The sequence below is a fragment of the Lissotriton vulgaris genome, chromosome 4_1 (assembly GCF_964263255.1).
Source record: "Lissotriton vulgaris chromosome 4_1, aLisVul1.2, whole genome shotgun sequence".
Classification (NCBI taxonomy): Eukaryota; Metazoa; Chordata; class Amphibia; order Caudata; family Salamandridae; genus Lissotriton; species Lissotriton vulgaris.
Window position 1 is genome coordinate 1,752,183,865 of NC_141691.1, and position 27,749 is coordinate 1,752,211,613.

Here is a 27,749-nt window from a genome sequence, read left to right on the forward strand (position 1 = left end):
GTTCCAGGCGGCTCTGCTTTTCCTGACCCCAAATTACTTGGGTCCCTCTCTAGCTCACTGTTTGGCCCCAACCGATGCCTTCACATCCCTCCCCTCTTTTTCCTTCCACTACGGTTCTCCCCAGTTTCCTTATTACTGTTCAAAAGGCAACAACAAATCTGCCTGACGGAAGAAGAAGCAGACGTATCTATTAATATTTGTACTGACTGTATACGTTGTTCTGTCGTTTAAGTAGGTTTAGTTGAGAGCTTTATTATGAAATTGAATTATGAAACATTTTTTATATCTAATCTTGTTGTGTTTTTTTTCTAGAGCTTTGGAACTCCAGCCATTTTCCATTAAACCTCTGCTTCGTCGAGCAATGGCATACGAATCTGTGGAGAAATACAGACAAGCCTATGTGGATTTTAAAACAGTTCTACAAATAGACAGTGGAATCCAGTCTGCAAATGATAGTATTAACAGGTACTAAAAATCTGGTGCTTAGATACTGCACTGTTTTATGATACTCAATTTGCCTATTGTTTCTCACTCAGACGCCACATAATTAGAATTACAGCTAGAAAGCATTATGCTTATTGTTACTAGACATTGATCCTGTCAAGACCTCTTAAAACCTCTAGCTGTACATAGAAAGCACTAATCATTTCAGCTCATGAAAAGTGTGTCCATTTTCTTTTAAAATGTTGCCTGTGTAAATGATCACCTGAACTGGGATTGAACATGCCTAGTTCTTCGTTTAAGTACTTTTGAGCCACAGTACCCTTCTCGCATGGATGGGATTTATTCAGTTCTTCTCTAACCCATCTCTCAAGTAGTTGGAGCCATAGGGCATCTGGGAGGATATTGCATTGGCTTAGATTTGTAATAGGGTTAAGATATACAATGTCACAGGTGTTTTCAAAGCTAAAGAGGGGAAGGATGCCACAAGAAGCACTAGAGATTGACCTGTAGAGGGCCCTAAGAGGTGTAGTGATTTTTTTCCTTACACTACAGTTAATATATTCTCAAAAGACTGGATTGAGGCTGACAATTATCAATTATTCCATGTTCATTAGAAAACAAAATGAATTTCTCATATTTTTGTCTTAGTATATTGCATTTAAAGTACATTGCAATGCGTATGTTTCAGCACAAGTCTCAATTTTTGTTGCAATTTATTCATAAATCGGCTTGTTGAAGCAAACAAACCAACACGTGTTTTGCAACTCTAGAGTCAATAGCAAGTACAACTTGCAAGCAGCTAACACAATATTCCTCCTGATATAAGAAGTCCTCATCCAAACCACTAGGTGATAGTTGTTTGTAACTTCGATCAGCTCTGGGTTTTCTTTCCCGAACTTTTGGTGAGCCTGTGCTTAAAAATATATCATTCAGTAACATCAACTGACTCTAAACTCATGAGAGTTCAGCATTACAAGTATACTTTTAGAATTCAACTACATAAACACCTGATTAGTATTGTTATTCTGACACACTTACAAAAAGCTTACTTTTAATTTAGAAGATACTCCCATAACAATACCCTTAAGACTTCAGAACCACACCAACTCATTTATATTCTGCCCTCACAAACTTTGATGCATATCTACGCTTGCTAAAATTCGGAACAAAAAAGTTATGTTAATTGATACATGCTCTTTCCAGTTATATCATTTCTGCTTTATGCATGATTACCTCAAATAAAAATGAGGTTTAGCCCACTTAGTTGCAATTTCATAAGAAGTCCAATGTAAAAACTCATTAGATGACCCCCCCCCTTTTTAAATTTAGCATTTAAATTATGTGACTATTTCTAGGTTCGTTTTTGTGGAAAGTTTTCATCTGATATTTCACAGAAACTCCGCCTTTAAGCTAGTCCCATTCAATAAATCTATTTATTTAACTTACTGGAGCGATCTGTTGTATTGACTTGTTTTGGTATTATCACTAATGGTAAATGGTTAATCAATTACTATTTTTCTCCCATTTAAAAAAAAAAAAAGTTTCTTCGATTTATTTTCACATGGTTATGAATTTTCCTTTGTATATCTTTCCTTATTTTTAATGTTGATTGTTCGCTTTCCACATTTTCCCTTTAAACATATGCAGCTGCATAACCTTTAGGAAACAGCCACCCTAACATGGAAGCGTCAAGAAACGTGTTCGCTTCAACATAAACTGATTTATGAATACGTTGCAAGTGAAATTTGAGACTGCAGCACAAACGTGTCATGTACTTTTAACGAAGAGTACTTAAAAGAATATACAATAAAAAATCGAATCCACGCTGAATAATGGATCATTTTGGCCTTGCACCTGCGTTTGAGAATATTGAAACGGTTGACTTCTCATTTTACTCTTCTGTGCAAGTCCTCCTCTAAAAAGACATAACAAACAGGACCACTCTATGTATTGTTTAGAAAATAAATATAATGCCCTACGTAAAACATTCACTTAATAAGTCTTCTATTGAATACTTGGTATCATCATATGAAAACAGAAGTGCAAAGGAAAGCCTCTTTCAGTAATTTCCTAAAACGAATAGAATTTGAGATTCAGGGAGTTCAAGCATAAGGCTCCCTAGAACATGCCCTATCATCAAAACGCTAAGCACCTTAAAAGCCCTATTGCAGGATAGGTTTTCCACAGCCTACTTTATCCAAGCCTCTGCATTAGAATCAACCTTGGTTTACTGTCAGTATGGTACCAATACATTCAGCTCAATCCCCTTCGTTATCACTCTCCTTTGGTCCTTCTTTAGATAATGAAGTAAACCGTGCTTCAAAGTACAAGAAACTTAGATTGTCTAATGAGTATTTTAAGCCAAATTATGATCACACCTGTACTGTTAAATAGGAGATCATATAGCCAAAAAGGCTGAATTTCCCGGTTCTAACAAACATTTAAAATGTACTATTCATCAGGCTTCTCTGCTGGCGATTGAAGGTATCTTAACCCCTTCCATGCTCATGACGGAACGGTTCCGTCATGAGCGTCGGTTGGCCTGTGCTCATGACGGAACCGTTCCGTCATGGTTCCATAGGCCCAATGGAACGTTCAGCACAGCGCAGGAGTTTGCGCCGCGCTGAATGGGTTAACTCTGGTGGCAGCTTCCCCTCCTCCACTAAAGCCTTGGCTGTTTATGGAGCCCAAAATCATCTAACCAGGATAGATGATTTGCAACAAACCACACTCACAGTTTGAGATTTCAGATTCTCAAGGCAAATGTAAATGTTTCTTACAGTAAGTGCACTGTTGGCCACTGGAATCCTCCCCAGATACGTCTGTGCTGGTGATATGTGTTTTCTTCTCTTTTCTGTCCTTCTTTTGATATACTTCCATAACTTCTTTTCGGTCTCATCATGTTTATCTGCTAACAAACTCCAAAGGATGCAGCCAGCAGTGGCGCAAGGGTGCCATTAAATGAAAAACAGTGTCTTGGATCAATTGGTTAGCAGGCATTAATTAGAGAGCGGAACTGAGCTGAATTTTGAGTTCTGCAAGACCTTGAGTGTGTGTATGTTTGAGAAATATCACATTCACTTACATTTCAAATGCAAGGTATGTATTTTCATGGACACAACTATTATAATTGTATGCAGTGCTATAAAAATGACTCTCTTCCATTTAAAATGGAAATACCTGTATGTAAGTTTAAATGTCATAGAACTTTATAGAGCACTTCAAAAGCAGCTGCGGAAAGCAGATTTTCCCTGTTTGTTTCAAAGTGCCTGCCCATTGCTGTCTTTCTACCACTTCCTCTGTTCTATTGCTATATCTATTTTGCTTTGGAATATGCTCACATGTTGGGTATTTGAGAGTCCTTAGATATGGTGGTTGGATTAGGTTACGTTTGTTGGCACTCTTCATTCCACCTCTTTTAGCTCTGTCTATATGTAGCCTTTTTTTTTTTTTAAGGAAGGCCCTATATAAAGGGTTGGAAGCCATGTTCATAAAATGTAGTGAATGTGTACGACACATCACACCTGCATGGTGTGGAGCACACAAGTGTCTGAATTGTGACAGCCTAGAGAAGCTATGTTTATGAGAACCACTGAACAGCAGTAAAAACACTAGTCGGGAATAGTAGACTACTTGGATGGGGTGCTAAATCACTTTACCTTTTTGCAGGTGTAGACAGAAGGATTAGCTTAGAATACAGTACAAATGTTACTAAATCAAGCAGTGATGGTCACTAATGCTTAGCTCAATGAATCGATCATGGGGCCAAATTAAAGTGCTGGTACAACTGTAGTTGTCATACCCCTATGGAATACTTTTTCGGACAGGAATTCCTTGGATTACATGAGAATGGAGGTGGATGGTGGCACTGTAAGAGCACTGGTCCTGTATGATCTTACAACTACTTGTGATGCAGTCATACATCCTGTATAACTGAGGGCAAAGACAACTGCTTAACCCTAATGTGGTGGTCTGAATATTGTCTTTCATGCTGAATCCAGTTAGTTGCATTAATGTTGCATAAATCCAATCCAAATGAAGTTGTGTGTCTTGGAAGATTTAATAATTTTGATATTACTCTCCATTTGTCTAGCAGCCCTCTAACTCTCTTAAGGAATAAAAAAAAAATATTTTCAGCTTGCAAAATAGAGCAGGTATCACACTAGCTTAGCATTCATTGCAGATCACTGGTGGATGGCAGCAATTTTTCTTAAGCTAATCGTCACAATTTCTGAGATTCTTACTCCGGAGTCACCATTGCATAACACTCTGGTATGCCCACTGTGTATGGGTCTTTTGTCTGACCCTTCACCACAGTAATAAGAAATCCAAGTAATTTCTTCAAATTTTAAATCGATGTAAATGTTGCTTTTTCAACGAAAAAGAACTGAGCTGTAATATTTTATACACCTCCTTTTCCAAACCCGTTGAAAACCGATTGACTAAAAAGTTTGGATATCGGTAGTGGGCTCTACTTTGTCATGTTAGATTGAGGCCCCAAAGTTTTAGGATATCTTCAGAATGTCATCACTTGAGTACCTTTTGGTCAGTGAAAATTAGCAAACAATGTTTCTTATTCCTGAACACACATTACACTGGTTTCTTGTGCAAGCGTTGATCCGGATCCCATTTCAAACATTGTGTGAGAGTCATTAGACGTTCTTTAATTATAGCTAACGCCTGGTATTCTGAAGGAAAAATAAATCTAGTAATAACAGGCACTCTCTGTACACCCTTCTTAAAAATAACAATTTTCCAACTGAAAAAAGTAGATGGCCGAGTTATTTCACACTCCTCTATGGAAACCCTACTTAAACCTCTCAGACGTGATGAATTAAACTTTACCTGAAATAAACGAAACCATACCTTTTTCACAAAACACACTAGGATGCACAGACACAGTATGACCCAATATTTCTTCATGGTGACATGAGACCTTTTTGGCACACGTGTTCATTACAAAACTATTTAAAAAGAATTAATGAAAAAAGCTGGTATTGATATCATTGAAGTCAGTGATACACCAAATACACTGCAAATGGCATCACTGCACATACAGTCACAACCAGAAACATCTTATATTTAGAACAAGCTGGGAGTATAGGACGAGTGCATAGAGAATAAAATTGCCATCTCTAAGGTCACTTTATTTCGGTAGGCCTATCTCAATATCTGTATGAAGTACATTTGAAGATAATTTTTAAATGGACATGCTGTATTATTTGCTCAAAATTTAAATAGAGCAAATAGAGAAACAGTTGATCTAAAACCTTCTTTCCTTTTTATGAAGGAATACAATATAAATGGAATGTCTGGCATCATTTGAAGTTTTAAGAAGTATCTACTATGAGGAGCATGTAGGTAAATGCTTCTGCTTGTCTATACAATAACATTATGGGTAACTAGTGTTCTACCGGTTTCATAAATCTTATGCTGCGTGGCCAACCTACGCGACTTAACCACGTCTCTGAGATATTCTCTGTGCTCTTGCTGCTTAAGGCGCAAGTGTTGGGTTGTCGCTGGGGATGGATTGCGGGTGCCTTGGGCTTCTGCCTCGCGTAACTCTAGTTCTATATTATTCAGCTCCTGTTTGTCGCGCTTGTGACCTGCGATAGATACAATGGCCTGCCCTCTGAGCACAGTTTTGTAAGCTTCCCATAGAATAGTCTGGGAGCTAACCGAGGAGACATTTTCCTGAAAGTAATACTGTGTTGTAGTGGTGATAGCTTTCTTAATCTTGGGGACATGCAGGTATCCAGGGTATTTATTTATTTATTGGAAAGTTTTATAAAGCGCGAACATGACCCTTGCGGGTATCAGAGCGCTGTACACAGAGGCAGAAGCATGCATGAACTCAGAGCAGTTGAGGTCAACATTTTTAAAACAACAAGGAGTAAAGAATCAACGTCAGATACCTACTAGTTCAGTTTCTCATATAGTGCAAAAAATGTCCCATAACATTCAGTGAAAGAATCATATAGTGGCTCGTCACAGCATTGTAGAGTAAATGATAAATCTGTAATCGGTCCACGAAGTAATCTTGAATTTTAGTTCCGAAAGGGCCCTAGAGTAAAATAACAGTTTAACAACCAATCAAAAATACGTAGCGAAAGATACGTTGGGAAAAAATGTCAAATCTGTCAACAAGGGGACTAGAGAAATAGTACATTAAGATGCAATTAATGTTTACTCAGGAAAAGCCTTGAATTTAGGAGGTTTCAAGAGTAGTGTGGACGTACTTAAGTTCCGACCGGATCCAGAAAGAACAAGCTTGTTCGCCAGATAGGCAGGAAAGTTGAAATGCAGGGCTTTATGTGTGAGGCAAGCTATATTGAAACGGATCCTGGCTTCAATAGACAACCAGTTGAGCTACAAAAGGTCAGGTGTGATGCGATCGTATTTTTTGGAGCCTGTGATGAGCCTGGCCTATGCATCGAGCGTGGCTCTGAGCGAGGCCAAGCTCGCTTTAGGAAGTCCTGCAAGCGTCACCAGGCCATATTCCAGTCGAGATATCACCAGGGGGTATATAGGGTAGATACGTTGTCGTATCCTGTGGTGGGTTGTGTATGTTAAAAGCACCGGGAATGATCAGAAATGCCTCTTGGTTTGATTGCAACATTCGCTACGTTTCTCAAACAATCAGCTGAGGTAAGAAAATAGTCTATCCTGCATAGACTATTATAGACCCCGGAGTGAAAAGTAAATTGGCGTGAGTCGGGGTGTCAGTACCTCCATGTGTCAGTGAGCCCCAGTGCATTTAAAAAGCTCCTAAGATGAGAGACGCTAGTTGCCTGTAGCATGGCAGGGTATCGATCTAGGGCCCCATCAATAGTGTCATTAAAGTCACCCCCAATCAATACTTCTCCCTCCGGAAGATCAAGTAAAAAGTCGCTAAGAGCAGGGAGTGTTACTGCATGGAGAGCTGGAGGAACGTAGACTGACACAATATTGATAGGTCTCCCCTCCCATTGACCTGCTATGGCCGCAAAGCGGCCGTAGTTGTCTGTCTTTGTGTGATGTATTATGAGTGGCAACTGTTTTCTAACTAGAATCCCTACCCCTCTTTAACCAGAGGTAAACTCCGAATGTGTAACCATTTAGACATCAGGGCGGCCCAGGTTGTAAAAAGTCAACAGGGTCCCTTTAGGTGTTGGTATTGGAAGCACAGCGTTGCTGCTTTACTGCAATATCAAACTTAAACCAACAGGATCTCTGACTCTTGTTGTTCTCTCCTCATTTGTTCTCCACGGTGGGGGTTGTGTTCTTCCGGATTGTGTGGCCTTGCCCCATCCTTCCAGCCGTTACTGCACGTCCTCTGGTGTCTGAAAAAAACATGTTTTCCTTTCTGATTCCACCCGCAACCTCATAGAGTATTTGATTCCACGATCCCGTAGGGTTTTCTTCACGTCTAGAAATCCACTACGTTGTTTTGATATCGCTGCCGTATAATCTGGGAAAATGGTGATGGTAGCATTGTCGATTCGTGTTGAGGGTGCAGCACGTGCAGTCTGTAGTATGACGTCCCTGTTTCTAAAGTTAAATATGCAGGCCAGGGTGGGGCGCGGAGGCGCTCCCGGTTTCGGTCTGCCCCCAGGGACTCGATGTGCCCTCTCAACTGAAAAGTAGTTGGATAGACCTTGCGGTTGAATGCGAGTGGTGATCAGATCCTCAACAAAGGGATCGAGGGATGGGCCACCCGTTCGTTCTGGCACACCAATAAGGCATATGTTATTCCTCCGCGAACGACCTTCTTGGTCTTCCAGCTTTGCCGCCATCTGCTTATTGTACGCCATGAGTTGACTCACTTGTTTCTTAACAGCGGCTGTGTCAGTCACCAGAGTTGTTGTAGTTCCTTCCACCTCTGTTATTCTGGTAGACAGTTTATTTAAATCAGCTCGGATCAGAGAGACCTCCACCGACATTGCCCCAATACGCGTGTCCACTTTAGTCAGCGCGGCCATAATGTTTTGTAGAGTTATTTCTTGCGGTACTACATTTTGTGCACTGAGGCCGGTTGTGCCTCCTTATCTTCAGGGCCCGTCTGTAGTTTGGTATAAGCGTACTTGTCCAGATTCGCCTGGTTCAGGTCTTTGAGATTCCTGGTACTCATCCTGACTTTTTTTTGAGTGGGTGCGCACCCTTCTTGGGGTCAGGGGCAGTAGTCGCCAGGCCAGCCAGAGGAAAAGCTAGATCTCGCAGCCTGGCGACTTTCCCACCCCTTCCCCGCTCCGCCGGGGACCTTATTCGCACTCTTGGAGTGCTGGTAACCTTGCGTCTGTAGACCTAGAGTAGGTGTAGCACGAGGCAGGAAAGATTGAGCACTGCGATTGAGGAAATATAAATTTTATGGTCAAGTTGTGTTCCCTATCGTGTACCCCACCGTCTCCATGTACCAGCTTAAAGTGCATGTAACTTCCCTCCTGAGCCAGCTATGAAGACGCAAATACATTTGCGTCCAACGTTAACATGTCCTCTTTCAGACCCCCCCTGAATGGGTTGAATAGTCCGTTCCTAAGTATGCTATGCCAACGTCTTTTTGTAGTGTACTTTACACGTTTTTCAGCTCTGGCAAAGTAGGGCCTGAATTCTGCCATCGAGCCTCTTTTTTGCCTGCTTTCTGACTCTGAAAGCCTCAGCCCAGGCTGTCTCTGTACCCGTGACCTCTGACTTACTTTCTGTGTGGCTCCCGGCGCTCAGCTCAGCCTGCTGCCTGCCAAGACTGACTTCAACCTTCGAATTATCTGTTCCGCTCCTCGAAAATGCATTCCTGCCTACTAGTTTAAGTAAACATCCTCCCAGCTGCAAGAGCAAAGGGCCCGGCCTCACTGTCTACGTGCAAGTAATTCATAGCTCCTGTTACCATGGAAGGCCCATGCCCCTCGCATTCTCATGCAGACACTTAGGCGCTTATACACGCACTCACAGTCAGTATAGAATAGCTTCTGCCCCAGAGACCTTTTTCCGTTTAGATAATATGGTTCCCAAACATCAGATATCAGATATGATAGAGGAACGAGTTGATCTGACATGCCAGACTTCTGTCTCTTTCCGCTAGTGTAAATGTCAAGTCCCCTGCACCCTCCAGTTTCACGTCAATCACACGTCATGCAGCTGCGCGCGCATCCAAGCCTCAGATTTCTGCTGACATTGCAACATTTCTGCTTTGTGCCACCCACTCGTGACACTTACATGTGACGTTTCTAGCTCATACCTCTAGTTCACGCCTTCTGATTACGTATCACTACCACGTGAATGCTGTTATCTTGTCTTCTCTCAGCTGTTACGCCTACTATATTGGTTTCTATGATGTGATTTAAGTATATAAGCCATGTATTGTCAATAAAATATTGCTCTATCCCTTCCTGAACCCTTGTGGTTGCAGGAACATGATATCCAGTTCTAGAACGATTCCTTTTTAAGGAATAAAACCCCTAAGAACTCTAACACCACGGACTCTGCCTTTTTCTTTCCGATTGAGTTATTATTGATTAAGTACTTACCTGCATAGAAATTAAGACGGTAAATTAAATATTTACGACATTTTGGCGCCCGAACAGGGACCCCTCCCCCACCCCACGCGCCGGTTGGTGCGTTGCAAACTCTGTCCCCTGCCATCAGTTAGACGGAAACTACGCGTACCGGCAGGATTTCCTGTATCTCCCTCTGGCTCACGGAGGTGACGAAGACTGCAATCAGCACCCAGACGAGGCGGTGAGGAGTGCGGAGGATCCCGACCAGAGCCTAGCCGAAAGAAGCAAGGTCCGAGGTGTCAAGAGGCCCACCAGTTTCCGAAGTATCCACGTGTCGAGTCGAGTCGAGTCCGGTCCAGTCCAGTCGAGTTTTCCGAGGCCTTCTGTTTCCGTGCTTCCCGGTGAGTACCATTGCTGGGACGTATCAAGACGGGTTTGGGTACACAAATTCGGTCTGCACTGTTTTAGACAGTGTATCTGTGCTGTTTAGCAGTACATCCGGTATAGAGGGTAGTCATATATGTCTCAAATGTCTTTCATGTGATTAATGTTGTGGTATGAGTGTGACTGTTTTAATGTGCATTATTGTGTTCTTGTGTAACTAGCTGTATTCAGAATTAAGTAGCAAGGATTGAGCATTCAGTATTAAGTAAACAAGATGCCGTTTTTCAACAAGTTAAAGCAGATAGGAACTTGGAAAGGGATACTAGAGGAAGAAATTCCTATCCCCCCTAGGGACACTCCTGGAAATTTTATGTACCACAAGCATGGCTTAGATGCCATATTGTATCTAGATTTATGGGCCGATTATACTAAGCATCTAGACGAGAGACACAGATGGCCTGTTACCGGAACATGGGATGCCGAGTGCATCATGAAGGTAGAAGAAGCACTATGGAAAAAGAAAGCCAGACAGTCTCAGAAGGACGCCATAGAATTTTGGCGTAAGGAATCACATAAGCGTGCGGAAAAAGCACTACGTAGAGAAGACAGACTTAAAGAATCAGATAAAGCCCAAGAAAATGAATTAGTTACTGAAGGGATCCGAGTAAAATCAGAGCAAATAGACCGCGCACGAAACAATCTCGTAAACGGTATGTATCTCGTGGCCGAGGGTTCGCCTGAGACCACTTCAGAAATACCGAAAAATCTGCCGCCACCATTGGTTCCAACTAAAGTAACTCACAGGACCACTAAAGACATATTCCTGAATTCCTATCTAGAGGATGTAGCAACCGCTTACACCAATCTGCCTGTCCGCGTCCCGCCTACTGACGGTGACGGAGGTGGCAACCCGCCCCCAGACCATATCCCACCGTTACTGCAATCAGGTTTCCCCGTTCGACAGCCCATCATTCCTCCACCTTCACCACTTCCCGCATCTAAAATTGATATACCGAAACCGCTTCTACCTGATCCTACTAAAAGACAAGTTCAAGTACAGATACAGACTCCACAGAGAGATAATGTCCAAGTTTCCGCCTCCGGAGGTGCGATAGGGGGTCATCGGACCCCGCCCCCAACACACAGATTACACCTTAGGGCTATGCAGAATCCTTTCACGTTCAAATCACCCCGTCTCGACATACTCAAAGAACTGCTTGCAGTTTGCAGATATGATCCAGTACCCGGCAAAGACGATAGAATGATGATGGCATCACTACGCTTACGACATGCTGCAGATTACCTACTGTTATTCTCAGGAATGAAAGAGCACCTAGATAGAATATATCACTTTGTTCAGACTGGGAAAGACCCTGAAAGTATTAAGGATGCCATGGCGCATCAGAAAGTTGACACTCAAGCATATATACTACGCTTTTTTATAAATTGCCTAATAAGAGAACCAGACAGGCCTGAGACAGAACAGGATGAATTAGATGGACTCAACAAGTGGGGTCAAAATATATCCGAAGGAAAGTATGATAAAGGAGGTTGCATAGCCAGTATGTACAAGAGGATAAGAAAAGCAGTGATAGAAATACACGAAAAAGAGAAAGAAAGGGCCTCCTCCGAGGAGGAGGAGGAAGAACCTGAAGAATCAGAAAGGACTACAGACACGATAGCGTATGTAGGTAAGGGAACTTACCTTAGGAAAGGCATTCGTCCGGAAAGCAAGAGAGTTTTTCTCTCTGGCATAACAAAACAGAATTCTCCGGAACACCAGTTCCAGGAGACTGATAAAAGGCTTCGAGACCGAATAGGGTACCACGTACTCAATTCTATGGATGAACAAGAACTAGCCCGGTCAGCAGTATTATGGGCTGACAATCCGAACATATACAATGATGACACAGTGGCGCAGACATTTCTGAACATTTCCCCAGATGAGCAGAAATTAGCAGGTATATACATGATTCAGCACCTCCTCACGTTATACAGAAACCAACATTCTGATCCAGGTCCCTTACACGATACATTAGAAGCACTACTTATGGATAGATGGAGAGGTCTAAGTACCAAGTTAATACAAATAATTCTAGAACAACGACATAGATATAACACTTTCGTAAGCTCCGAATATGTTCCCGCTCCGCCCCCAGAAAGGAAAATGTATCATATGGAGCGTCTGCATGGTCTTGAAAGTCAGAACATAACATAGCAACAGGTAAAACTAAAGAGAGACCGCATCCACCGAGACAAGACCAGGCCCAGCAACAGACTTCACAGAACGTACAGCCCATGCAGAATACGCAGCCTATGCATGCTTCATCTCATACAGCACAGACAGTAGCGGTATCACAGCCACAGCCCATTGCCGCGACCCAACAAGTTTCCCAACAGATTTACCAGTATGCCCAATCTGCTTACCCCGATTACCAACGATACACATGAAACAGCCTAGAGAGGGAGTTGGGCTTGCCTCTTATTGAAATTCCTGTAGATCAAGAGGGTCCTTATGTACACAGTCAAGTATTGGGAAAAGACAGAAAGTTTTTAATTGACACACGGGCAAGCCGCACAACAATCAGCCATGACGAAGTCCCAGGGGCACCCCTCTCAGGCTCACAGAATGTTTCCCTTGGTTTTTCAGGACAGCCTATTGTAAACGAGGTATCAGAACCCGTTCCCCTGGCTGTGGGTCCGTTATCACGTGTTACAGACTTGTTACTTACGAAATCATGTCCAGAAAATCTGTTAGGTATCAAAACATTGAAGGCTCTAGGAGCTGTGATATGTTGTTCTCCGGAGGGAGTTAGATTGTTTTTGAGAGATTTCAAGGGTCATTATGTATTACGAGAGTTTGATGTCAGATTGAAAAATGTACCAGATCACTTGTGGGCACAAGGCCCAACTGATGTAGGTTGTATGCATATCACACCATACCGTGTTACACTCAAGCCAGGAGTTGTTTTACCCCGAATCAGACAATACAAGTTACCACCTCATGCTGTAGTGGCTTTACTGGAAATCATTGAAGAGCTCATTGCCCAAGGAGTGGTCGTTGAGACCGACTCCAATATCTGTAATTCACCCATCATTCCGATTCTTAAACGTACTGATCCCAATGCACCGCCAGTATATCGGCTGGTGATTGATTTAAGAGAACTGAATAAATGCATTGTTCCACAGTATCCTGTGGTCCCCGATATCTCTTCCCTATTGACTGCTATTGATTCTGAAGCAACGTTCTTCACTGTAATTGACCTCAAGAACGCCTTCTTTAGTGTACCGATTGATCCAGAGAGCCAATACCTCTTCGGATTCAGTTTAAATGGACGAAGTTTCAAATTTTCCCGCGCACCTCAAGGATTCACAGAAAGCCCCAGCATCTATAGTCAAACACTGAAGAGACAACTAGATTAGATTCAAATGCCAGTTAACACCGCTTTACTGCAATACGTCGATCTGCTGATCACCGCACGAAGTGAGCCCGAATGTGAACAAGCATCACTGACAGTTTTACATTTTCTGGCCGACAAGGGACACAAGGTGTCTCCTTCGAAGCTACAATTCTGTGTTCAGCAAGTTGTGTACTTGGGTCACTTGCTGTCCAAAGTGGGGAGACAGCTCACTCCCGATCGCATTCAGTTAATTGTAAATATGCCACAACCCCAGACACAAAAGGAAGTGCGGGCCTTTATAGGCCTCACCTCGTACTGCAGACAATGGATTCCTCAGTATGCATTTCTAGCCAAACCACTCATTCAGTTAACAACACAGGAGGCAGCGACTTCGACTGTCCTCCCTTGGACTCAGGAACACACACAAGCCTTTGAAAAATTAAAGAAAGCTTTATGCCAAGCACCAGTTTTAGCGACACCATGTTACAGCAAACCGTTTACACTTTTCGTTACAGAACGTGATGGTACAGCGTTGTCTGTCCTCACCCAAGATCAAGCAGGTTCACATAAGCCTTGCGCTTATTTTTCAAGTACATTGGATTCAGTAGCCCAGGCACTCCCTGCGTGCTTAAAGTCAGTAGCAGCAACAGCTTTAGCAATCGGACAGAGCGACTCAATTGTTTTAGGACATCAATTAACAGTACAAGTTCCACATTCTGTAGAGGTTCTTTTAAACAGAACCCAGACTCAACACTTGACTATAGCACGACTGACAGGTTATGAATTAACACTATTCCAGCCACACATAGAAATCAGACGCTGCAGCATTCTGAACCCCGCAACATTGTTACCTTCCATTATGACAGATCCAGCTCCGCATGATTGTCTAGAGATCATTAATACAGTAACAAAGCCTCGACGAGACTTAACAGATGTTCCATTAACAAATCCAGACCTAACACTTTATGTGGATGGTTCATGTATGAGAACAAGTACAGGAGAATTAGTGGCCGCGTATGCAGTGACCACTGAAACTGAAGTTAAAGAAACACATCGTATTGACACACTGTCCGCTCAAGCGGCAGAGCTCATTGCTCTGACCCGAGCCTGTATACTAGCCAAGAACAGAAATGTTAACATATACACTGATTCCCGTTATGCCTTCGGAGTTGTACACGACTTCGGAATGTTATGGCAAGAACGAGGTTTCTTGACCTCTCATGGTGCCAAGATTCAACACGGTCCCCTCATTCAAGCACTGTTAGAAGCAATACATCTGCCTTCAGGCATATCCGTCATGAAGTGTAAAGCACATACTAAAGTTACAGATTCTGTTTCCCAGGGTAACGACCTGGCAGACCAGACAGCAAAACATACAGCATTGACTCACACCCAGACAACTGACGTGACAAAGACAATAGTACCGACACATTGTATGACAGTCAGGGATCCCGCACTGGATGTAATCGATATTCAGACACATGCTACTACAGATGAAATAAAGAAATGGACTGAACTAGGAGGGATCCAGACAGATCAAGGTTGGATGACGAAGGGAAAATCTACATGGTTTCTCCCCGACTCTATGGTTCAAGTCATAATCAATACAGCACATAGTCCTGCACATCTAGGAGAGAAAGCGATGTTAGACAGTTTACAGAATCTCTGGCACAATAAACACTTACGAGCAGCAGCAAAACAGAAAGTGCGTACTTGCATGATCTGTTGTCAGTTCAATCCAGGAAAAAGTGTCCCCGTAGAGCAAGGTGGATTTCATCCTCCCGATCACCCTTTTGAAGTCCTCCAGATGGATTATATCCAGATGGACCGTTGTCGAGGATTCAAATATGTCCTCGTAATTGTTTGTGCACTTTCCCGTTGGACCGAAGCATATCCAGTCCCAGATTACACTGCTCCGACCACTGCCAGGCAGCTGGTTCGAGAATTCTTCCCACGGTACGGCTTGCCTCGTGTCGTGTACTCAGATAACGGACAGCCATTCTCATCCGAATTAATGAAACAAGTTTCCTTGCTGCTAGGATATCAGTGGAAATTCCATTGTGTCCGACATCCCGAAGCCGCTGGCCTTGTAGAGAGGCATAATCAGACACTAAAGACACGCCTTGCTAAAATATGTAAAGAAAAAGGGGTCGACTGGATAGTCGCCCTGCCAGTTGCATTGTTCTATATGAGGATGGTCGCCCACTCGCGATCAGGACTATCCCCGTATGAAGTGGTCTTTGGCAGACCACCGAATATGTGGGGGACGCCCATTCCTAAGAAAATTACCGATGTCGATTGTAATATGCTGACAGATTACCTTGCCTCCTTGATGTCTGCACTCCAATCATGTCGTTCACAGGTTGCCGCCGCCTTCCCTGACAACACTGATGTAAAGCCGCATGATGTCCGTCCCGGAGATCTGGTCTTGATTAGGAACTTCGACAGGAAAAGTCCGCTGGAGCCCCGCTGGAAAGAGCCGAAGACCGTCCTTCTTACTACGAGGACAGCGATAAAGGTGGAAGGCAGAAAGGGGTGGATACATACGAGTCATATTAAAAGGTGCAACGAACTGAAACCAGACCCAGACTCGTCCACCCCCTCCAAAGACTGTATTGAGCCAAGTGACTTTAAAGTTCCCGAACGAGAGAAAACTCCCCAAGAGGAGTATAAACTGAAACTTCGATCTAGCAAGTCAGACAGTTTAATTGTTTAAGTCCTCCCCTAGGTGAATCGGTTAAATAGTTTCTGACATGTATCCCCTAGATCGAGATAGAGAGAGAGAGAGACAACTCAAGAAACGTACATATTGCAAATCACTCCGCAGTCACTGTATAGTGACATTATTGATTATGTTTTTTCTAAGTCTTCTGATTATTGTTGCAAGTATACTGCTTCCTATCTACTACCCTATTTTCAAGCGTGAACAATCTGCTTACAATATCACTGCTGAGCATTCTTTTAGTGAATTACCTCCACACGAACTTTCTTACAGACTTGCGCTGCGCAACAACACATTCATTAGTATGTTACATCACTCCCATCAGACTAACAATGCTACAAACTGCTGGATATGTGGCCGACTCCCTCCCTACCAGAAATACAAGGGAGTTCTGCCCCTCTTTCCGTACCCGTTCACTCACAATGGCTCCTGTGGTGCATGGTTTAGAATAATTAATTCCTTAGATCCTGATATCGCTGTTTTCAAAGGGAGCTGGGTTTGGGGAAACTTGAACTTAGTTCTGCTTAATGTCTGTTACCCTGATAAGAAGGGACTCCCCACTAGAATAGGAACTGATCTAGAAAATGAAGTATATGGATTAGGTAATTACACAATTAACCTTATGATTCTTACTGTTGAATCCGAAGCTGCACCAGTTCTCCCTGCTATGTCAGTATTACCAGTCACTGGTGAATTATGTGTCGGTAAGAAAGGTTCAGTACACTTAGGTCATAGTAAATGTACTACTGTGGTCGAATTCAGTGATCAAGGTAGATCCTCCTTTAGAGCTACCCGTCATTCCTACTTTGTTTGTGGTCATACCGCATACATACGCTTACCTCCAGATTGGGATGGTACCTGTTACATCGCATTCCTTCTGCCCCCTGTTTTTCTAGCACCTCCTGATTATCACAGAAATACAAATCTAGTAAAGAATAGACTCCGAAGAGATCTCCCGATTATCGATTACACAGAAACGGCATGGGAACAATACACAGATTTTAATAAAGGATTCTTTTTCTTTTTAGGCCCCGTCCAGAATAGTAAACTAATACGCAGATTAACTAGAACACTTGAAGCAGTAGTAAATGAAACTGCCTCCGCCCTAGGTAACTTAACAGAAGAGCAGTCCGCCATGCGGGTTGTTGTTCTTCAGAATCGTCTTGTTATTGACGTCATCTTGGCAGATAGAGGCGGAGCTTGTAAGGTCATCGGGTCAAGTTGCTGTGTTTTCATTCCAGAAAACGCGCCATCTGTATACAAAGCTATTACACGTCTTCATAAAATTGCAAATCTGATACATCAGAATCCAGGCACCTGGACTTGGTCCGGTTGGTTCTGGACAACGTTAACTGCTTGGGGATGGAAGATCCTACCCTTCCTAGGCATTGGCCTAGTCCTAGTATTCAGTTGCTGCCTGTGCCTACAGTGTGGGCCAGCGATTTGTGGACTGTGTGCCACATCATGCATTGAACATTCCAGTTTTTCCTCAAAACGTGAAAGAAAGAAAGAAGAGCAAATGATGTTACAAGAACAAACTGATCGATTCATGAGGATCGATATATCATGAAGGGTCCGTAGGGAACAAGGAGGGAATGAGGAAATATACATTTTATGGTCAAGTTGTGTTCCCTATCGTGTACCCCACCGTCTCCATGTACCAGCTTAAAGTGCATGTAACTTCCCTCCTGAGCCAGCTATGAAGACGCAAATACATTTGCGTCCAACGTTAACATGTCCTCTTTCAGACCCCCCCTGAATGGGTTGAATAGTCCGTTCCTAAGTATGCTATGCCAACGTCTTTTTGTAGTGTACTTTACACGTTTTTCAGCTCTGGCAAAGTAGGGCCTGAATTCTGCCATCGAGCCTCTTTTTTGCCTGCTTTCTGACTCTGAAAGCCTCAGCCCAGGCTGTCTCTGTACCCGTGACCTCTGACTTACTTTCTGTGCGGCTCCCGGCGCTCAGCTCAGCCTGCTGCCTGCCAAGACTGACTTCAACCTTCGAATTATCTGTTCCGCTCCTCGAAAATGCATTCCTGCCTACTAGTTTAAGTAAACATCCTCCCAGCTGCAAGAGCAAAGGGCCCGGCCTCACTGTCTACGTGCAAGTAATTCATAGCTCCTGTTACCATGGAAGGCCCATGCCCCTCGCATTCTCATGCAGACACTTAGGCGCTTATACACGCACTCACAGTCAGTATAGAATAGCTTCTGCCCCAGAGACCTTTTTCCGTTTAGATAATATGGTTCCCAAACATCAGATATCAGATATGATAGAAGTACGAGTTGATCTGACATGCCAGACTTCTGTCTCTTTCCGCTAGTGTAAATGTCAAGTCCCCTGCACCCTCCAGTTTCACGTCAATCACACGTCATGCAGCTGCGCGCGCATCCAAGCCTCAGATTTCTGCTGACATTGCAACATTTCTGCTTTGTGCCACCCACTCGTGACACTTACATGTGACGTTTCTAGCTCACACCTCTAGTTCACGCCTTCTGATTACGTATCACTACCACGTGAATGCTGTTATCTTGTCTTCTCTCAGCTGTTACGCCTACTATATTGGTTTCTATGATGTGATTTAAGTATATAAGCCATGTATTGTCAATAAAATATTGCTCTATCCCTTCCTGAACCCTTGTGGTTGCAGGAACATGATATCCAGTTCTAGAACGATTCCTTTTTAAGGAATAAAACCCCTAAGAACTCTAACACCACGGACTCTGCCTTTTTCTTTCCGATTGAGTTATTATTGATTAAGTACTTACCTGCATAGAAATTAAGACGGTAAATTAAATATTTACGACACGATGGAAGGGCACCCACCTTCTACGCTAGAGCGTTGTAATAAAGGCACTGTCTCCCCTCCGCCGCCTTCTAATTTGGGGGCCTCAATGTCGGGACTGCGCTGACATCTACTCAACTTCCGCTCTCTGCATTGAGTATCACCGTCACCACTGTTCTGGGCGGCAAAGGGAGGTCCTGCTAGGTGGAATCCCTCGACACTCTGTATAGAAATAGTCAGTCGTGGCTGCCCAGGAGCGCTGTGTTGGACTTCAAAATGGCGCCCGCCAGAGTAATTTACTTATAGATCGAACAGGGCCTGGGAATTGCGTAGTGGTCGCGTAGCCGCTGTTCCTGTATGGCACACGTACCTCCTCATTAAGCTGAGAACCTCTCACTCGCCCCCCTGCCCGCCCGCAACTATGAGTGGGATCCGGTCCCAGCCGCATTTCATCAAAGAATGGTATGCGCCTTGTAGCGGGCAGTGTGTCCCCGATTCCGGCAACTATGCGGGCTATTTCGAGTTGCTAACCTCACTATGACTGGGCAGGAAGCACACGTCCAAATCCGGGTGTTTGCAGGGGGCGCGATGAATCAGCCGCTACATCAGCCGAGTCTCGCCCATTCCGGAGCTCCGATGCGGCGGGTGCTGTGTCACTGTGGCTCCTGGCTCGCCACGACTGTGTAGGCACTGGGATGCTCCAGGGTAACCACGCGCTATACAAAACTGTATAATAATAATAATAGGCTGCCGGTGAAGTGCTCGCCACTGAGCCCGTGGGAGATCGGATCAGAGCCCCAGAAGCGGATCGCTTGGTAGCCTGAGTCAGTTACCACCGTGTCCTACACTCCGAGGCACTTTTGCTGCCGGATAATTACGCTGATTGACGGGGTCGGTTCTGGGACCCTCGGAGCCTCTCTAGGCTGCGGCTATTTTCATCGGCAGCTAGCCCAAGTTCATATTGACGTCCTTGCATCTATCCTCAACACGCCTATATTGGTGTTAAGGTGTTTTCTGTTGACATTTTCACCTGCTTGTAAAAATAGACTTTGACTGTTCTTCTGCAGTGAAGTTGCCTCTAAAACCTTATGGACCCCCAAGATTTACAATTCTGATGAATATTCCTAACTGCAGATTCCTCACCTTAAAAATATCTGTAGGTGCCAGACTGGATCCAGAGAGGTTTCTCAAAAATTAACCTGTGCTTTTATAGCTGGGGCAATGTGCCTCTGCATCTCTCCAGGAGCTACTCAAGATCCGCATGTAAGTGCTACCCCTGCATGTTAACCTCATTTCCTTTTTTTCCCTACCATCTGATGCATAGATTTGCTCACATCTTTCTTGTTTTTCCGAATTCAAAAATTACAATTACACACTGTGCCAGGAACTGTTTCTCCCCTGAAAGCAAGAGGTTTCAAGATGTGCCGTAACTGCAGGAAGCAGATGTTGGTCACAGATCCCCACACACGACGTGTACCTTTTGGTGCTTGGCCTCTTGTCACAAAAAGCTCAAAAGGGGCAATCACCTGATTTACAACAAGACTCTAATCCTCGACCACTGCCTTGACAACAGGATTTTAGCGGCTAGATCCTTGTTTGGATCCAACTTTGATGCTGTTCAAGCTATACAAAGTGTTCTTCGTGACACTGATGATGAGGAGGCAGCCAAACTGTCCCGCACTTGCTATACTGATGATGGGGTTTACTTTAATTATAAAAATGCTAGTTGGCTCGACACATCCCCTGAGACTGCTAGATTCGCTACTTGGGCCACCATCGAAAAAAGGAGCCTCATTTGTGGTAAATGTACAGTGGGAAGCAGAAATGCTTGATTTATGTGTGCCAAAGCAAACTTAATAACTGAGGTCCTTCAACCAGTTCCAAGTTCTTCCACTACTGCCATTCAATGAGGTTCATACATAGCTACTTGGCTACTTATTTCAAGCCATGCGCCGGCCCTCTAGTCGGGTCAGTCTGTTGCCAGGCAACCTAGGCCAGTCTCTCGTGATCCCAATTTTCTGACAAGGCACCCTTTACCTGAAAGTCTGGTGGTAAAGCATCTGCTAGTTAAGTTCTGTTAAAATGATTTATAAAAGCGTGTGTCTACCCGAGGGTGTCTTGGCTGCGACTGAGAAGGAGAGCTTGGAAGAGAGGCCTTAGATGGTAAAAAGCCATGTTTTTAACTCCTTTCTGAATGAGGTCAGGGTAGGCAGAGCTCGAATGTGAGAGGAGAGTTTGTTCCAAAGCTTAGAGGTGGAGATAATAAAGGCTCCTACCTCCCCAAATGGACTTGCGGTCTGTATGAACCTTCACAAACTTTGCTTCAGAGGAGCCAAGCTGTCGTCTTGGGACATACCACTCAATAACAAAAGCAGGTCAGAGTTGTGCAGTTCCATGAAGGAATTGCAAAGAGCCTTGAACTTAATCTAGCCACTCACTGGGAGCCAGTGCACACTTCTAATATAAGTGGAGACTGATTTAAATTTAGGAATTCTTAACTAGAGTCTAGCTGTGGCGTTTTGCACAACTTGAAGTTTATTAAGACGTTTTTCATGTATATTGATAGAAAGACAATTGCCGTAATCTAATTTGGAGACGATTAAGGCCATAATCACAGTCTTTCTTGTATGAAGCGTGAATAAAGGGTGGACCTCTGGGTTTTGCTGGTTCAAATGATACGTGTTGGCCAGGATGCAGCAAAGTAGGTCTTGCGTGCTGGTTTGTACACCACAAATTGTTAGGGCAAAGCTATTGGCATGGTGTAATTCTTAGAATATGCACCTGGATGCAATCAAGTAGGTTTTCAGAATGTCTAGGCATCCTTTATGGACATGCCCTTTCATGGCTGTAGATTGTTAGGGGAGAGGGCTGTTTTGGCGCTCAAACTGTTTAAGGAGAGTCAAACCACGTCACAATAGTCGGGAGGTTTGTCCCCTGCCAAGCAATTTCAACAACCGTTCAGGAAGTTTAGAGTTTATTCTAGGGGACTAGCCTACAAACAGTGCTAGCATTCTTAACCTGTGCAGCATTAGCAGGCCCAGTCCTTTCAGGGCAGAGGTCATGGCTACAGGCAAGGCCATTCAAGTAAGCATGGGCAGGTCTCCTCTAACTTTTCCTGCCCTGCTGCAGCTGCTGACAAGTCGCTTTAACTTGCCCTCACATTCCCATGCTCAGCTGGGTACGAGACTGGAAAAAAATGTTCCTTCCTTTCACATCACATCGGGCAAAGGGGTCTTACAGATCATTAAAAGGGTCTAGGCCCTGCCTTCATATACTTACCACCTCGATTTATAACCACATCAGAGTAAATTTAAGTTGCTCATTCTGTAACTTTCCTGCAAGAAGTCGACCTGCTGGCCAAGGGTTTCATCAAGCAGTTGCTGGCTTCAGAGCGAGGAGGAGGTGTTATTCATGCTGGTTTCTGGTACAGAAGGAAGACTGAGGCCTTGAGCCTGCACCAGACCTCCACCCACTGAACACCTTTCTACAGAAAGACAAATTTAAAATGTGCACACTGTCCCAGATTCTTTCTGCTTTGGACCCAAAGTCTGTATAGTGTGCCTGGATTTGCAGGATGTGAATTTTTATATCTCCACCAGCAGTCCTATAGGCATCATCTGCAGGTCACAGTGGAGTTGATGCACATTCAATTTGCTCTACTTCCATTCAGCCTTACCTCAGCCCCTAGGTGTTAACAAAAGTAAAGACTCTGGTCGCTGTCCACTTTTGAAGGTCGTGAATACATGTGTTCCTGCACTTTGACGACCGTCTCCTCACAGCAGGCACTTTTGAAGTAAGCTGTAGACTACCTCTGGATAACAGCCAAACTTCTGATGTCTTTGGGATCCTTCATTAATGAGCCGAACTCCCACACAGAGGATTCCCTTCATTGTGGCTGTCTTGGACATGAGGGCATTCAAGACCTTTGCACTCCCGCAGAGAGTTCAGGCATTTGGGATATAACCTTGATGTATCTGGCTCAATCCTGTGTCTTGGGGAGGACAGCTGAGAGACTTCTTGGGACTCTATCCTCACGCCTCCTCCCAGTCTCCAATTTCAGATGGCCTATGTAGGCCTTTGATTGTAGCCTTAGGTTTCAGTGGAGCACACATCAGGGCAGTCTCTCCGACTCCATCTTGAACTTGCAAGAGATGACTGGAGTTTGTCTGCCACCACTGACGGTCCTCAAAGTAACCTGCGACATGATACTCTTCTATCCACACCCAGACTTCATGAGTGCAGGGTTTTAGAATTATGTGTGAAAGATACAGATCAGAGGCCACTGGTCTCCGGTGGAGAGCCAGCTTCACATAGGCCTTCTGAAACTTGAGGCAATACGTTTGGCTGTCTAAACCTTCCTAACATCCATCAAGGAAGGCTGATCAAGATCCTTATGGACAACATCACCACCATGTGATACTGCAACAAGCAGGGCGGAGTGGGGTACTGGTTCCTCTGCCATGATGCTCCACCAACTGAGCATATTTCTTGCAGCTAAACATCTGGAATGCTTCCTGAATGCCTGAGCAGGCATTGGTTTGTGGATCTCAAGTGGCATCCCCAAGGTGGCAAGAGGCATCTTGGACCAATGAGCTATGCCCTGGTTAGATCTATTCACCACCCAGTAAGAACACAGTGTCCACAGTATTCAGGAGTTTCCTCTAGAAGAGTTACTAGGAGGCACAGTACAACTGAGATGAAATATGTGTCTCCTCTACAGGTTAACTGCATCTGAAAGAAACTGTTAGTTATAGATTCCTTACCTTAGAATTCTTCCGTACCTTAGAATTACCCCCAGGCGTCCGACTGGATCCGCAAAGGTTTTCATCAGCAGTGCCCCTGCACGTCGGAAGGTGGCGTCGGTCGACTCTGCGTTTGTCGTCTGTCGTGGTCACCTGGATGACATTGTGGTAGCTACATAGAGGCTGCCCTCACCCGCTGAGGTCAGTTCTAACTTTTTCCACGCCAGCAAGCGAACATCTGGAGAGAGCGGTACCTCCAGTCAGTTTTTGACTGACCTTTTGTTGACTTCGTTTTTTGAGTCCATCGACTACTGGTACACGAGGGATGCCGGGCTTCAAGGCATGCCGTTCCTGTAACCGACTGATGTCAGTGACTTATCCGTATCACGTGTGCCTCTACTGCCTGGAGCACTACCATGACCCCAAGTCGTGCTCCAACTGCTGAACCATGGCCCGAAGTCTTTGCGGGAAGGTCCCGATAGCTCCCAGAGGTCCGGCAGTCTGCTCCACGTCATACCAGGTCCCGGTCGAGGGATTGATTGCGAAGTCATTATCACTCCTCTTCCAAGTCTTCACACTCGGTGTCAGGTAAGTCGAAGCATAAGTAGAAGTCAAAGAAACATCGTCGCTCTTAGACTTCCCCTCTTCTGTCGGCCGACGGATGAAGGGTGCAGGTGGTGCCTCTTCCGCGTGCGGAACCTACAGGGTCGACTCCGGTCTTCCCTTCCCGGGACCTGGAGAGACCCCTGCCTCAGTTGTACGAAGTGATGCATGCCATATTTGGGCAACCTGACACTAATGGCGGGCCTTCGGGCCCCGCAGACTTTGCTGGGGGCCCTAGGCCTTCGATGCCGGCGGCTTCGGCCTTGGCACCGCAGGGCTGCCTTGGATCCAGTCCTGGATCAGGATCGGCGCCGGTCGACCTCCTTACACCTCCAACGGCGCCGATTTCACCGGCACCACGTCCGCAGCTGATGCCGACTGGACCCCCAGCCGGCGTTTACCCCCGCTTCTGCCCCGATGTGGACACGGAGCTGGACCCGTCGCCGATGGGTACTTTTGTGCCTGTGTTCCACCCTGGCCCTTTTCAGCCAGATTGGCTGCCAGTGGAGTGTGAGGAAGACTAGGAGTGGTCTAGTGACCCTTTAACAGACCAGTTAGATTATGATCTGGTCTAGGGAGTGGAACTGGATACCTCCCGTGATCTAGGCATGTTTTCTCCTCCTACTGTGGCTATGGAGGAGGGAGAGTCATACGCAACGGTGTTGCGTTGGGCGGGCGAGGCTCTCTACCTCGAGCTACCTTCTGTGGCGGCCAGGACTAACCTCCTGACAGAGGTACTTCAACCAGCAGCAAGCGCTTCTGAGCCCCTGCTGCTATTCAATGAAGCAATAACCGACATCCTTTTGGGCACCTGGTCCAGGCCCAACACAGGGGCACCTGTGGATAGGATGATTGCCCAATGCCACCGCCCGGCTCCGGGCGACCCCACTTTCCTCTCCCAACACCCCGCCCCTGAGAGCTTGGTGGTCCAAGCCTCCACTTCCAAAGGCGCCTTACACCTGATAGGGAATCCAAAAAGATGGACCTACTTGGGAACAAGATGTTTTCTTCCTCTAGCTTGGCACTGCGGTCGGTAAACACAGCAAGTCTGTTGGGCCGTTATTCCCACTCTGTGTGGGATACGGTGGTGCAAGTGCTGCCTCAGTGCCCGGAGGAGGCCCGGGCTGTGCTCTCCTGTGCAGTTGCCAAGGGGAAAGACGCAGCAAAGTTTACCATCGGCTGTGAACTGGACTCCGCCAACTCACTGGGAAGCACAATTTCACCGTTGGTAGCCCTTTGGCGCTACGCCTGGCTGAGGTCGACTGGTTTTTCTGGAGATGTCCGAAACACCATGATGGAAATGCATTTTGATGGCCGTCGACTGTTCGGCGACAAAGCAGACCGTGCGCTAGAGCGCTTTAAGAACTCTTGGGCCTCTCCACCACATGCCCTGCATTGTCTGCTTTTAGCCCCTTTCGTGGCTACGGAAGTGGTGCCCCACCACGTTCCTTCCAGGGCCACTGGCTGCCGCAAGCTGTTCGGCCCCAGCGCGACCGGGGACCTGGGAACCACCAATGTGGTTCTGGGGGCCAGCGGGCGCACCAGTCCACCACTGCCCCCTCTGCAGCAGCCTCCAAACCCTCATAGTCCAACCTTTCACGCCCATCACATGGCAGTGGGTGACAGAATTCGCCATCATCTACCCCACTGGCGTACCATCACGTCGGACAGGTGGGTTTTGCATATAGTCCGAAGGGCTACTCCTTCCCCTTCAAGACTACCCCCTCAGCCATGCCACCTCAGTACCTTCGAATGTCTGGGGATCATCTGGCCCTTCTCCAACATGAAGTTACGGCTCTCTTGGCCAAGGGCACCATTGAACGTGTTCCTGCCCCAGAAGTACGTTGTGGTTGCTATTCCCTCTACTTTCTGGTGCCCAAGAAGGACGAGGGCCTACATCCCATCTTGTATCTCAGGAACTTCAACCGCTTCCTCCGGAAGGAAAAGTTGAAAATGTTGACCCTGGTTCAGGTCCTGTCTGCCCTCGACACTGGAGACTGGATGGTAGCATTGGACTTGCAGGACGCTTAGTTTCACATCCCCGTACCGCTGGCCCACTGGTGTTACCTGTGGTTCACGGTAGGCCATGAGCACTTTCAGTTTACTGTGCTCCCCTTTGACCTTACCAGCGTCCCTCGGGTGTTCCCAAAAGTGATGGCGGTGGTCGCAGCTCATCTGCGCAGATCAGGGGTTTCTGTCTTCCCCTATCTGAACAACTGGTTGTTGAAGGCGGGCTCGCCCCAGGCAGTCATCTCCCCCCTCCAGACTACAGCCGACCTCCTGCATTAGCTGGGGTTCTCCATCAACGTGCCGAAGACACACCTGACTCCCTCTCAAAAGCTCCTCTTGATTTGAGCGGTTCTGGATACCAGGATATTCGGGCTATGATTCCGATCTTTCAGCCACTATCCCTGGTTTCGGTCAGCACGACCCTCTGGCTATTGGGCCTGATGGCCTCCTGCATGTTGATCATGCCAGGTGGCACATGCAGGCTCTGCAGTGGGACCTGAAGTTCCAGTGGGCACAGCAACAGGGCAACCTGTCCAATTGCATCTAGATCTTGGTGGACGCTGCACACCAGCTGCAGTGGTGGCTCACAAACCAGGATTGGGTCGATGGCGGGTCCCTCTCCCTTCCTCAACCAGAGTTCACAGTGATGACTGATGCATCACTTCTCGGATGGGGCGGCCACATGGGGGAGGCAGAGATCAGAGGCCTCTGGTCTCTGGCGGAGTCCAGTTCCATATCAACCTTCTTGAGCTTCGGGCGATTCGTCTTGCACTCCAGGCATTCCTTCCCTTTGTCCGGTGAAGAGTAGTTTAGGTGTTCACGGACAACACCACTGCCATGTGGTACTGCAACAAACAGGGCGTGGACCCTATGTCAAGAGGCTCTCCGTCTCTGGACATGGCTGGAACACCAGGGCATTTCCCTGGTGTTTCAACACCTGGCTGGTTCTCTGAACGCCAGGGTGGACAAACTCAGCCGCAGGTGCATGATGGATCACGAATGGCGTCTTCCCTTCCCTCGTAGGTGGTGCAAGGTCTCTTTCAACAGTGGGGAGAGCCTTAGTTAGATCTATTCGCCACCGAAGAGAACACGCAATACCAGCAATTCTGCACGTTGGAATTTCCAAGGCGGCACTCACTAGGCAACGCTTTTCGTCACTAGTGGAGATAAGGTCTTGTATACGCCTTT

The 27,749-nt window shown here is 45.6% G+C and overlaps 1 protein-coding gene across 1 annotated transcript in view; it reads left to right on the forward strand.

Moving 5' to 3' along the window:
* The window catches only part of SPAG1 (sperm associated antigen 1), a 1,072,862-nt gene that overhangs the window by 646,478 nt on the left and 398,635 nt on the right, over positions 1-27,749 (forward strand). Inside the window, exon 13 of the mRNA XM_086966056.1 lies at positions 313-465. Within this exon, the coding sequence (XP_086822182.1) occupies positions 313-465 (153 nt within the window). The remainder of the gene's footprint in view (positions 1-312; positions 466-27,749) is intronic.